The 12,551-nt window shown below is 40.3% G+C and overlaps 1 protein-coding gene across 1 annotated transcript in view; it reads left to right on the top strand.

The window, feature by feature from the left end:
- The first annotated feature begins 426 nt into the window (after window positions 1-426).
- The window catches only part of trip11 (thyroid hormone receptor interactor 11), a 22,959-nt gene continuing 10,834 nt past the window's right edge, over window positions 427-12,551 (top strand). The window contains exons 1-15 of the mRNA XM_016276716.1: window positions 427-986; window positions 4,092-4,168; window positions 4,422-4,532; window positions 4,653-4,958; window positions 5,048-5,119; window positions 5,224-5,389; window positions 5,543-5,881; window positions 5,995-6,035; window positions 6,256-6,354; window positions 6,570-6,776; window positions 6,894-9,632; window positions 9,810-10,091; window positions 10,878-11,018; window positions 11,174-11,367; window positions 11,913-12,076. Of these exons, the coding sequence (XP_016132202.1) occupies window positions 848-986; window positions 4,092-4,168; window positions 4,422-4,532; window positions 4,653-4,958; window positions 5,048-5,119; window positions 5,224-5,389; window positions 5,543-5,881; window positions 5,995-6,035; window positions 6,256-6,354; window positions 6,570-6,776; window positions 6,894-9,632; window positions 9,810-10,091; window positions 10,878-11,018; window positions 11,174-11,367; window positions 11,913-12,076 (5,077 nt within the window). The 5' untranslated portion in view covers window positions 427-847. The remainder of the gene's footprint in view (window positions 987-4,091; window positions 4,169-4,421; window positions 4,533-4,652; window positions 4,959-5,047; window positions 5,120-5,223; window positions 5,390-5,542; window positions 5,882-5,994; window positions 6,036-6,255; window positions 6,355-6,569; window positions 6,777-6,893; window positions 9,633-9,809; window positions 10,092-10,877; window positions 11,019-11,173; window positions 11,368-11,912; window positions 12,077-12,551) is intronic.

Consider the following 12,551-nt stretch of genomic DNA (forward strand, 5'->3'; position numbering starts at 1 on the left):
AGAAGTACTCAGTGGTGATAATGAGGAAAATGTAGAAGTTACTACAGTAAATGTATTATATATTATATTTTATAATTCATTATTAAAATAAAAATAACACACATTTTAATATCTAATAAATTATACATACATACATGATTATATATTATTCAAAGGTTTGGGGTTGGTAAGATTTTTGATCGTCTCTTATGGTCACCAAGGCTGCATTTTATTTAAAAATACAGTAAAAACAGGAATATTGTGAAATATTATTACAATTTAAATAATATGATCGATTATGGCCTCAGATATATTATAGACAAAACTTGGCCAAAACAAAAGTTGGAGTGTTTTATCACATGATTGCAGGACTCTTTCTGTCCAGTGGCGTCGCTGTTAATGCGTGAAAAGAGTGCGCTGCATTGTGTTGGTCCTCCACCGTCCCATAATCCATCTGTGCTGTCCACGTCTCCGCTGACGGATGATTAGTCCGGCTGTGATGGCCGCGGTCGAGCTGGCACTTTATCCGCGTGAAAACACAGCGACCCAAAACAAACCCGTACCAGACACCTGCCTGTCCATATGTGGATATAACCCGGCGACCAGGTCTTCGTTATTCCTGTGGATTTAACACGTATAACCCGGCGTTTTGTCTTTATTTATGTCATGAAGTTTTGAACCAGCTGGAATCCGGATCCGCCGCTGGTTAATTATTACGTCTATTAATAACAAAGGCTAATTGTTAATTAGCTTGAGTAACGTTACATGAAGCCCTCGCTCGCACGGATCTGTGCTGTCAATGCATTGTTGTCTGTGTGTCTGAAAGGCCCGTGTCGGTGATTAAGGGTTATATCCGGTTCGGCTCATCATGTCGTCTTGGCTGGGAGGGTTAGGCTCTGGCCTGGGTCAGAGTTTGGGTCAGGTCGGGGGAAGCTTGTCTTCTTTCACCGGGCAGATCTCTAATTTTACCAAAGATATTCTGCTGGAAAGCGCCGAGGAAGTGGGAGGTGAGTTGACAACAGTCAAGATCATTTCACTTCCCATACAGACATTTAGCACTGTTACAGTGTTAGTACATTATGGTCAGCTGTTTTGTTATATAATTGTCTATTATGCATTTATATTTAGTGATCACAACTGTAGGCTAGACTAATGAATGTAACAGTTATATGATGACTGGTTTATGAACACAATCCAGTTATGCTTGGTTTTTATATACCCAAGTTAATCTCACTGTGAAATGTGCTAATAGTTTTTGTCTGATTGTTGAGATGTGACCATACTTTAGCAGTTTTTTTTAAAGATGTGATTTTGTTTACATTGGCATCTGGTCGAAGAAATGAAAAGGAAAGTGCTCTCAAAAATGAAAATTATTATACTTTTCCAAACCTAAATGACTGACTTTCTGAGGAACACAAAAGGAAATGTTAGGGACCTGCAGCCTCTATTCTATGTAATGAAAGGGAATAATGACAGAGCCTGTCATTCTGCCTATCTCCTTTTGAGAAGAAAGAAAGTCACACAAGTTTGAAAGAAACAAGAGGTTAGGGTGTGTAAATGGCAGAGTTTTCGTTTTTGGGTAAACTGTCCCTTTAGGATTTCCATTGTCATTCTCTACAAATGTCATCTGATGCTGCAGTGCGCTTAAGACAGAGTAAGAGGTTTGTTTGCATACAGCCGCTGAATCCCTATTAGAAATGTAGCTTCGGCTGGAGTTTAGGCATTTGATCTTAATCCAGAAAGTGCTGGATGTTTCTTTCTTTTGTGAATAGGAACTTGATATTAAGCACTGGTGTGTATCTCTGCCTTGGTCCTTGTATCTGGCTCAGTGATTTTGCAAACACAGAAGTGTTTTTTTTTTTTTTTTTTACCACCAACAATATGACCTTTTTGACCTTTGGAGGAGTGGATAGACACACACAGAGCACACTGAGAACTTTGATCAGCAGCTTCCAGCAAAGCAGACAGACCTTGAGTCAATATGTCATGTCTCACGATGCATTAACCTGCCTGTTTTAAAGCAGACTTACAAAAAATGACCTGCTTTTGTTGTCTTTCAGATTATACTACACAAAGGTGGTGTCAACTTTACCAAACGTTATGTTTGTTAACATTAGGTGTCATGAAAGCAATGAACAGCATTTAATAATATAGGCTAATTGTAAAATTATTTATTGTTCATTCATTGTACATTAAGTAAGAATAATACTAATATTAGTAATGTTAATATTTGTAACTTGAAATGTTAAAAATATAGGCTATTAGTAGCTATATGTAAAAATAACATTAACAAAGTAGATTAATAAATGCTGTAAAAGTATTTTTCATTGCTATTTCATGTCATCTATTGCATGAATTACTTTTAACATATAGAAACTTATTGTAAATTGTTACCAGTGGTATATTGGCAATGTTTTTAGGCTGGATGCTTGGAAGTGGCAGGTGTGACACCTGGTAGGGGTTTGTCCTCTTCCACAACAACAGAGACCACCTACATGCAATGTGCCCTTGAGAAAGACAGAGCTTCAGATGGATTGTCGCTATTATTGTTATATGTTGCTTTAAATGAAGGCTACATTGAAGTGACTCCATCACTTTTTTTTGCAACACAATATCAAGTAGTTATTTAGTAGGTGCTGTTAACTTGTAGAGTGGTGTTATGGCTAAAAATGTTTCTGAGTGAAGCAAGCCCCATAAGATTCATGCAGTGAGCCATGGCCATAACCGTAGCCTTAAAGGGTTACTTCACCCAAAAATGAAAATTAGCCCATGAATTACTCACCCTGAAGGCATCCCTCCCAGAGCTGCTTCCGTGTACAACTGTTGGCACAAGCTAGATAAAAGTGATTATTAAGTTTTGAATATGGATATTTTTCTAACAAAAATGCATCGTTTCGCTACAGGAGACCTTTGTTCACCCCCAGGAGCCGTGTGAGGCACTTTTTATTATGGATGGATGTGCTTTATTTCACTTCTTTTTGACTGATGAACTGCAACAACCACTGACTGCCATTAAACAGCTTGGAAGATCAAAGTCATATGGCTAGGATGGCTTGAGGATAATGGGCTAATTTTCATTTTTGGGTGAACTATCCCTTTAAGCTTAGCTCCATGTTACTTCAAGAGGATCATCTAACTAATGGTAATTTAATACAGTTATTGCTATTATACACTATGCTACTCCACCCCAATTGTGTTTTTAAGGCAGACATTTCCCTATGGTAAATAGTTCCTTAATGCCCAAATGTAGTGAGTTAGTTTAGCTAACTGTGTTTAACCTCAGACTTGCTGCGGTTTGTGCTAGTTTTTCTCAAATCCATATTTTATGCATTAAATAATGAAAATAAGTTCAAGTTAGTCGTGTTTGCATACGTGAGATTTGCAAGTGGGGTTGAAACACTGCTTTGTGTGTAAATGAGTCTTGTTTGTCATGTGAACCTGAACCGTTTTGAAATGGACATTGAAATGGAAGCTTGTGGACAAAAACCTGCTGTTACCTATTATTGTTGTTTTTTTCACTCTCAAGAGTTTTATTTATATTGTGCTTTTTTTTTTTAAATAGCTTCAGTTATTTACTTAGGAGTCTGTATTTATTAAAGAGTACTTGTTGTTTATAGGTAATATCTGCTGTGGCTCTGCAGCTGCTGGGAAAAAATAACTGAACTTGATCCTCCTGCAATGTTGGTAGCCTATTTAAAGGGACAGTCATCCAACAATTGAATAATGTGTCCTTTAAAACCATGACTTTAAATGATTCCTTTGGAAAATGCAAATGTAGTAGGCTTTTGGTGGTTTAATAGGATATTTTTACTTTCTGCACACCTGGCAAGGATTGTTCATCTTTAACCTTCTCATTCAGTGAGGTCTTGGAGTTAGTCAGTGTATCATCTCTTTCAGTGACTTAGAAATGATGTACAGAAGAACAGAAGTTCTTATCATCATTTTCATCAGATATTTTTTAGATAAATGGGAAGGACTTGTCACTATATATATATATATATATATATATACTTGTGACAATTGCTGTATAATAGAGCTGCATGCACAGATGTAGGCTCAGCTATTTAAGGAACCATGACTTTATTAAATGTCAGCATGTTTTTTTCTTACAGATGCTTCCTCTGAGCTGCAGGTGTCCAACTCTAGATTGCAGGAACTGGAGACTTTATATGCAACACAAAAATCTGAGGTGATTAATTGAGCACAAAAAAGTCCTAGTCTAATGCTGAAGATATTTCTCAGTTCTGTCATGAGACCTAATGTTTTGTGTGCTTGAAAATGAAGACATTTCTACTTTTTATTTGCACACATTGTTTAAAAAAATGCCTAATTATGCACCACTATTCAGTTAAAGGATGAGTTGTTTCAAAACATTTTGTCAGTGCATTAACATCTGTAATTGAATTATTTTATTTTTATGTATTTGCTTTTGTGTGGTTTAGTATGAGCGCTTGCGAAGAATAAACTCTGAGCTGGAGGAGAAGCTGGAGGCGGCAGAGATTCAGGTCAAACAGCAGTCAGTGGAATACAGAACCCTCCTGCAACAGAAAGAGGTTTTTCTTTTTAGGTTTTTCTTTTTGGGAAAATAATTGCACTTATCTAATTATAGTGGGAGAATTTCAAAAGTTTAGAATCATGTGGATGATATTGTGTGTATGTTTATTGTTGTAAAGGTGGAGATCAGTCACCTCAAGGCCCGTCAGAGCGGTCTGCAGGAGGAGGTTCAGAAACTCCAACATTCTGCTCAGGCTGCAGCCAACTCATCCTCCTCTGATGATGTTGTACTTCCTGTTACCACTGCTGCCACTACCACTACTTCATCTTCCTTTCTACACCGGTCTACAGCTGTCCATCAAGGCTTCCATGGTGATGAGGTGGACCTCAGTGATGTCCTGTGGTCACAGCAGGAAATTAACCGTCTTTCCAATGAGGTGCATCGTCTGGAGTCTGAAGTGGCCCACTGGAGGAGAGTTGCTCAGGTCACTTTTAATTTTACAATTATATCATGAGAGAGCTATAAACTAGAATTAGATTATTTATTATATTTTATTATATTTCAATTTATCAGGCATCCAAGCTACCAGGAGTTGATGGTAACGGAGACCAGGGTGAAGTTCTGAAAATGCAAAGAATGATCAAGGTGAAAAACCTTTTCATCTGTAACAAAGAGTAGGTGCTTTCCTGTTGGTCAGTGCTTGGGATCTGGTTCTGTTTTTAACCCAACTGACGTTCTGACCCAATCAGGAGCTGAGAGAGGAAATGGCACGGGAGGTGGATGAGCACCAGCACGAACTGGCAGCATTGCAGGACGCCCAGAGGCAGAAAATGGCTGAAATCTCAAAACGGCACAGAGAGGAGCTGGCAGAGTATGAGGAGAGAATCGAGGAGCTTGAGGAGCAGCTTCAAAGTGGTGAGGAGAAACATTGATGGATATTAGGAAGTAAAAGTCAGGACATTTTTGAACTTTTTAAATGCAGATGACGTGTTTGCTTTGTATTTGGTAGTTTTGAAATTAACAGTTGAATTTTGAGTACAATGCTGTGTTTATCTCCCTCTTCTTCAGAAGGTGCAAGTGTTGTCCAAAAATCAACCACAGTACAGGACTCCGCCAAATTTCAAGAGTTGCAATCGACCATACAGTCTTTACAGGAGGAGGCAGAGCTTCAGTGTAAACAGCACAGCGATCTATTGGCCAGTTTGGAGGAGGCAGAGCGTCAGAAAGCCAAGCTAGAGAGGGAAAAGGAGGCGGCTACAGCAGAAAATACAGAATTGTTGCAGAATTACAGTCGCCTTCAGAAGTCTGTAAACGAACTCCAGGCTCGAGTACAGGAACAGGAAGGGAAGTCTATGCTGAAAGCCCAGCATGACAATGAGATACAAATCCTGAAAAAAGCTCTGGCAGGTATAGAGAACACAACAAATTGTGTTAGATCAAATCATATGTTCTTGGGTGGGAAAATCTCTGATATTGCTCATACTGCTCTCTCATATTTATATTTTTGTATTTTATTTTAGGTGCAGAGAAAGAGATGGCTAGATTGAGGACTCTCAGTGAGGTAAATTTGCTAAAAACCTTCCTCTGGACAGTTTAGAAATTTGTAGCCCAATAATATTTAGATGTTTTTAGCCATGCTGAGAATTCAAATATAAAACAATTGATAAAATGTTCAAAATTAAGAAAGTGTTTGGACACTTTCTGGTTGCCTCTGCAAATAATGTAAGTGTGAGGATGAGTGTCAGTACTTAAAAAAAAAATTAAATTCTAATTTAATTCAGAGCAGTCCTACAGAAGAAGTAGAACATGCTGACATACTGGAACTCAACACCATCATTGATACCCTCAGGAAAGAGAAGGAAGCGGTGGAGAGAGAAAAGGTATGTGTATATTGACAATATTATGGTACACACTAATACCTGTTTCTTCCTGTTTTTGAACAGAAGTTCGGTATCTTTCGAATAAAAAAATCTTTGAAGATGGAGTAATCAATATTTCAACAGCTTTTTGAAAGGACGCTTGCATGTTATCATGTAATGGTAATTTACACTTAACTGACATTAGTTTCATACCCTTTTTTATTTTTATTCATTAGCTTGCGTTTGTTGAGAGATTGACCCTGGCCGAGCAGAGGCACAAGGCAGGAGAGTCAGAAAGTGTTCTGGAACTGTCACAGGAAGTTTCAGACCTAAAGAGTCAGCTAGTCCAACGGGAGCAAGCTCTAAAGCAAGCCCATCTTGATATAGAGGCACTCAGTGCTGAACTGGAAGAACTGGACAAGCAGAACCAGGAGGCCACACAGGTACTCTTTTTGAACCAGTGTACGTTTTTATTAGACAGAATACAATTATTGGATCTGTTTAATGTGTTTAGAATTTGAGTTGATATACTACATACTTACATAGTTTTCTTTCTCCAGCATCTTATTGCAGTGAAGGAACAGCTGTCCCTGCAGAAAACCCAGGCTGATGTGGAAAAATCCCATCTTCAGTCAGATCTCAACTCCTCCCTTGACCTGAGACAAACTCTTCAACTGGAGCTGGAAGCTCAGGGGGAGAAGCTAATTCAAAGTGCCTTCTCCTTGAATGAACTGCACATGGCAAAGCAGCAACTGGAATCCACAGTAAAAGAGTTGAGGGAAAAGTTGTGCAAATCACAGGATCTGGGCAAAGAGCTGCGGCAGGAGTCCTCTGACCTCAAGAGGGCGCTTCAGGAAAGAGAGACAGAACTTACTGCACTTTGTGAGAAGTTAAGTCATTCTGGGGAGCAGGGGAATGCATTAGAGGATCACAGGATGGTACTTGAGACAAGGGATAAAGAGATCCAGGACTTGAGAACAGAGTTAGCAGAAGTAAAGACCTCCTATGAGAGGGCCATTTCAGAGGATTTTGAATTGAAAATTGAAAATAGAATGTTGAAAGAAGAGAGCACTCAGGCTTTAGAAAAGATTGACCGTTTGGAAAAGCAGATCCAAGATGGTCAAGCCTCTCTAAGCAGGATGTCCCTGGAGAAAGAGACCCGCATTGAAGCCTTGAAACTAGAGAAGAGCCAGTTAGAATCTGAGCTAAGCCAGACTGAGAAGCGACTTTCAGATCAGGCCAAACAGTATCAACAAACCATCGACGAACTAACCAGAACACGCTCTCTGGATGCTTCTGCGCTACAGACCGAACACGAGCGAATGGTGAAACTGAATCAGGAAAAAGATCTCTCAATTGCAGAGCTCAAGCGTGAGATGGAGCAGATGGTCTCTGACCACAAAGACACCAGTGAGATGCTGCACATCACTGTGGCAGGCCAAAATCAACTCACCGAGCTTTTGCAGGAGAAGGACACCTTTGTCGAAACCCTAAAAGCTCAAGCTGCAGAAGCACAACAGGAATTAGAGCACAAGTTCTTGGGAGCAACTCAAGAGTTTGACTCTCAAAGAAAGTCGGTGGAGGAGAAAGACAAACAGCTTGGAGCCATGAAGGAAGAAAACAGCCATCTAAAAGAAGAGATCGATCGTCTGAGGGACCAGCAAAGCAGACCGCCATTATTGTCAGAGCCACGGACACTGGACATCATCACAGAGCTTGAGACTGAGGTGGCCCAGCTCAAAGCTGCCAGAGATCAACTCGAAGAAGAGGTCCAATCGTTGAGAAAAGTATCAGAGGAGCAGCAGGCTACAGCGCTGCAGTCCCAGCGTTCTCTGCAGGTGCTACAGAGTGAACTTGAGCAAGCACGGACAAGACATGAACAAAGCTCACTTAATTACAAAAGACTCATCACTGCTAAGGATGAGGAGATTGTCCGGCTTCAGTCAGAAGTGGAGGTCCGGAGCACACAAGGACAGAGTCAAATACAGTCCGTAGAAATCCTACAGGAGGACAAGACCCAGTCGCTGAATGGCGAAAACGGTAACGAGAAACATGACCTTTCGAAGGTGGAGATTGAGAAGCTTGTGAAAGGCATCAAGGAGAAAGAGACTGAGATTAACCAGCTAAATGAGAAGAACCTGTCTCTAACCAAACAGCTTGACCAGCTTGTGGTCTCTCAAAATGAGCTGGGAAAACTCTCGCAGATGGTGCTTCAAAAAGATCTAGAAATCCAGGCCCTACACGCTCGAGTATCTGGTGGCCATGGTCAAGATGTGGTGTTCCTGCAGCAGCAGTTGCAGGCGTATGCGGTGGAACGTGAACAGGTGTTGGCCGTGCTCAACGAGAAAACCAGAGAAAACAGCCAGCTGCGTTCAGACTACCATCGCATTATGGACATTGTTGCAGCCAAGGAAGCCGCCTTATTGAAGCTCCAGCAAGAAAATCAGCGGCTCTCCACTATGAGCGACCCTTCAGGCAGTCAAGAGATGTTTCGAGAGACCATTCAGAACCTCTCCCGCATCATTCGTGAGAAGGATATCGAGATTGACGCCTTGACTCAGAAATGTCAGACCCTGGTCTATGTCCTCCAGACATCTGGTGCAGGCGATTCTGTAAGTGGTGGCTCGGGGGGTATTAGCAGCAACCAGTTTGAGGAGCTCCTACAAGAACGTGACACTCTCAAACAGCAAGTGAAGAAGATGGAGGAGTGGAAGCAGCAGGTTATCACGACTGTGAGGAACATGCAACATGAATCTGCTCAGCTACAAGAGGAGCTTCTCAAGCTGCAGGGGCAGGTTTCTGCAGATAGTGACTGCAGCTCAAAGCTCTCGGTGGATTACTCCAGACTTATTCAGAGCTATGAGCAGAAAGAGAAAAAGCTGGGATTGTTGAGTCAAGAGCTGGCACAGGTGCAGCAGACCATCAGCCAGCTAAGTAGTACCAAAGACGTCCTGCTTGGGAAGCTTGACAGTGGCAAGCAATCTCCAGACGCTTCCGCTATGATGGCCACCCAGGCTTTTGCCCTTCCAAACCTGAAGGGGGCAGCACCACCAGGCCAAAATGAGAGCCTACATCAGGAGTTGCAGTCAATGCAGAGAATTTTAGCAGAGAAGGAGAGCATGATAAGAACTCTGCAGGAAAACAATCATCGCTTGTCGAATTCTGCATCTCTGTCTGAAAGTGAGCAGAGAAGCCATGCAGAGGAGCTTAAGCAGGCCAGAGAGAAGCAAGAATCGCTACAGCGCTCCCTCAGAGAGAAAGATCTGCTCATTAAGACCAAGGGAGACCAACTGACTCAGGTGACTTACAATTCTGTTGTGTTGAATGGCTTGAAGGAGTAAAATGTCAGTTTTGAGATTTGAGATTTTGTTTACATTCCAAAGTTTGCACATGAAATGTGTTATTATTTTAGATACACTTAAAAAAAATCTCTGAATAATTTGGTTAATCCTAACCTTTTTTCTTGTACAAACTAGGTGAGTGAAAGTTTACGTAATCGTGAAAATGACAACGAGGTCTTGAAGCAGGCTGTGACAAATCTGAAGGAGCGTGCCCTGATCCTGGAACTCGATTTGAAGAAGCTAAAGGAGGAGAATGAAGCGATAGCGGCAAAAGCTCGTGAGAAAGAGACAGAGTTCCGTGCCCTGCAGGAAACCAACATGCAGGTGTCACTGCTGCTTCGGGAACGAGAGTTTCAGTTCAGTGCTGTGAATGAGAAGGCCACTGCCATGGAGAAGATGCTAAAAGATAAAGAGCAGGTTTGTCTGTTTGTGTGTTTTTAAATACAAAAAATGTGTATAAAATACATTAAAATGCTTTTTAAAATGTTAGAAATTCTTAATCAAAGAATTCTGCTTTGCTCTCCAAGGAAGAAATAACATTTTAAAATAATAAAAAAGAAAAGTTATTTTAAATTTGATGTAATGTTTCACAATATTACTGTTTTTACTGTATTTTTTATCAAATAAATGTAACCTTATTGAGCATAGGAGACTTTCAAAAACAAAAAATATTGCTCATCCTACAATTTTGAACAGTAGTAACTTTGGATTTAATTTAATTATTGTTTGTGTGTTTTTAAATACAAAAAATGTGTATAAAATACATTAAAATGCTTTTTAAAATGTTAGAAATTCTTAATCAAAGAATTCTGCTTTGCTCTCCAAGGAAGAAATAACATTTTAAAATAATAAAAAAGAAAAGTTATTTTAAATTTGATGTAATGTTTCACAATATTACTGTTTTTACTGTATTTTTTTATCAAATAAATGTAACCTTATTGAGCATAGGAGACTTTCAAAAACAAAAAATATTGCTCATCCTACAATTTTGAACAGTAGTAACTTTGGATTTAATTTAATTATTATTATTATTATTATTATTATTTAATTCTCTCCTGTTCACCCAACTCTCCAAAATAATTGCAGTGGGAACAATTCACATTTGAAATGTTAATGCCAATGAAGGCATGCAACTTGTTCTGGACTGGTCTAGATCTATATGTGTTGTGAAGTTGACCTATTCTGCCTTTGTCTGTACTGCAGGGTAAATCTGGTGAGCTGAACCAATTGTTGAATGAAGTTAAGTCCATGCAGGAGAAGGCAGTGTTGTTTCAGCAGGAAAGAGATCAAGTGATGATGGCCCTCAAACAAAAACAAATGGAGACGGCTGCTCTTCAGAGTGAGGTAACAAAGGCCAATATTAAATTGCTGTGCTTTATTGCCTTACTAAAAGATTAAAACCGTTAACTGTTACCTTGTCCCAATTCAATTTAATATCCAGTTGCATCCATTAAAAATATATTTTAATTTGTGGGAATTGCTGTACTTTCTGTATATAGCTGCAGCACACACGAGATAAAGAGCAGCGCCTGAAGCAGGAGGTGGAGCGTTTGCGCAATCACCTGTTAGAGATTGAGGATTCATACACACGTGAGGCTTTGGCAGCTGAGGACAGAGAGGGAGAGCTGAGACGCAGAGTGGCACTCCTGGAAGAGCGGTTAACATCTTCCTCCAATGCTGTGGAGAGTGCAAGGTGGGTCTGTTTCTGTCTGTTGGTGTGATTGCTTGCTTAAAACCAGAATTTGCTGCCGGCGCCAATAGCCTCATGGGCAGCACGTGACACACAGCACCGTTGTGCTTCGGACGTCCCGAGTTCGACTCGTGGACATATAATTGGGGCTAAGCACCAAAGATGCAAAGGCACCTATTACATTCATTAGTCGTCTTCTCCTCCTTCTCCCTCTCTTCTTGTTCTTGAGTCTTCTTCTCCCGCTCTTTAGTCATCTACTTCCGCTCTTGAGCCTATGGCAGCCCATAGACCCCCTTGCAGGAAAGTTGCCCTCTAGCACCACCAACAGCTCAAATTTTCACTGTTTATGCTAATAACTTTTGAACCACAAGGGCTAGAAACTTAAAATTATTCCTGAATTCCCTGGCTCATACTGAATCAGTCGCACCATATAGCATAATTTTCTGTTTTCCAGGTGTTTTGTATGTTCCAAAAACTATATAATACTAGTGTGTATATACTTATATTGGTTTATCCTCACTAATGTCTCTAACTGTGTGTGTGTGTAGTCAGCAGGCTAGCCTGCAGGTCGAGTCTCTTCAGGAGCAGCTGAATGGTGCTGTCAGACAGAGAGATGAAGCACTTATTCAGCTCTGTGCTTCTCAGGATCAGGTCAACCAGTATGCAGTGTCACTCTCTAACCTGCAGATGGTGCTAGAACAGTTTCAACAAGGCAAGTGCGCACATTATTTTTGCTATTCCAGTATTATTGTAATTTATTAAAGTCCCCCTGTAGTCAAATATTTTATCCCTTAAAACTTATCTTTGATCATCAAAATGACATATTTAAATGTTTTTTCTTGTGAAAATAATTTCCTCATGCCTTAAAATAGCTTGAATGTAACTCTACACCCTTGCCTCATTTACTATATGCGGATCTATGAATATGCAAATTAGTCCTGCCTCAGTCACACCAGTCAGCGCCTCTTTATCCACTGAACTGTAGTAACCGCAAAACAATGGCATACACGGATAATGACTGATAAAACTATGTTTTTACTAGCGGACAACTACAGTGAATACTGTAACATTCGTTAAAGTTACTTACTTGACGATGTTGTGTCCAAAAATGCCTTGAAGACTCGAATGCAGCCGTGATTCTTAATTCGCGCCCGCGAGCATACGCGTGTGAAGTGCAGACGCTGCTG

The sequence above is a fragment of the Sinocyclocheilus grahami genome, unplaced genomic scaffold (assembly GCF_001515645.1).
Source record: "Sinocyclocheilus grahami isolate Dianchi unplaced genomic scaffold, SAMN03320097.WGS_v1.1 scaffold106.1, whole genome shotgun sequence".
In the NCBI taxonomy this organism is placed as follows: domain Eukaryota; kingdom Metazoa; phylum Chordata; class Actinopteri; order Cypriniformes; family Cyprinidae; genus Sinocyclocheilus; species Sinocyclocheilus grahami.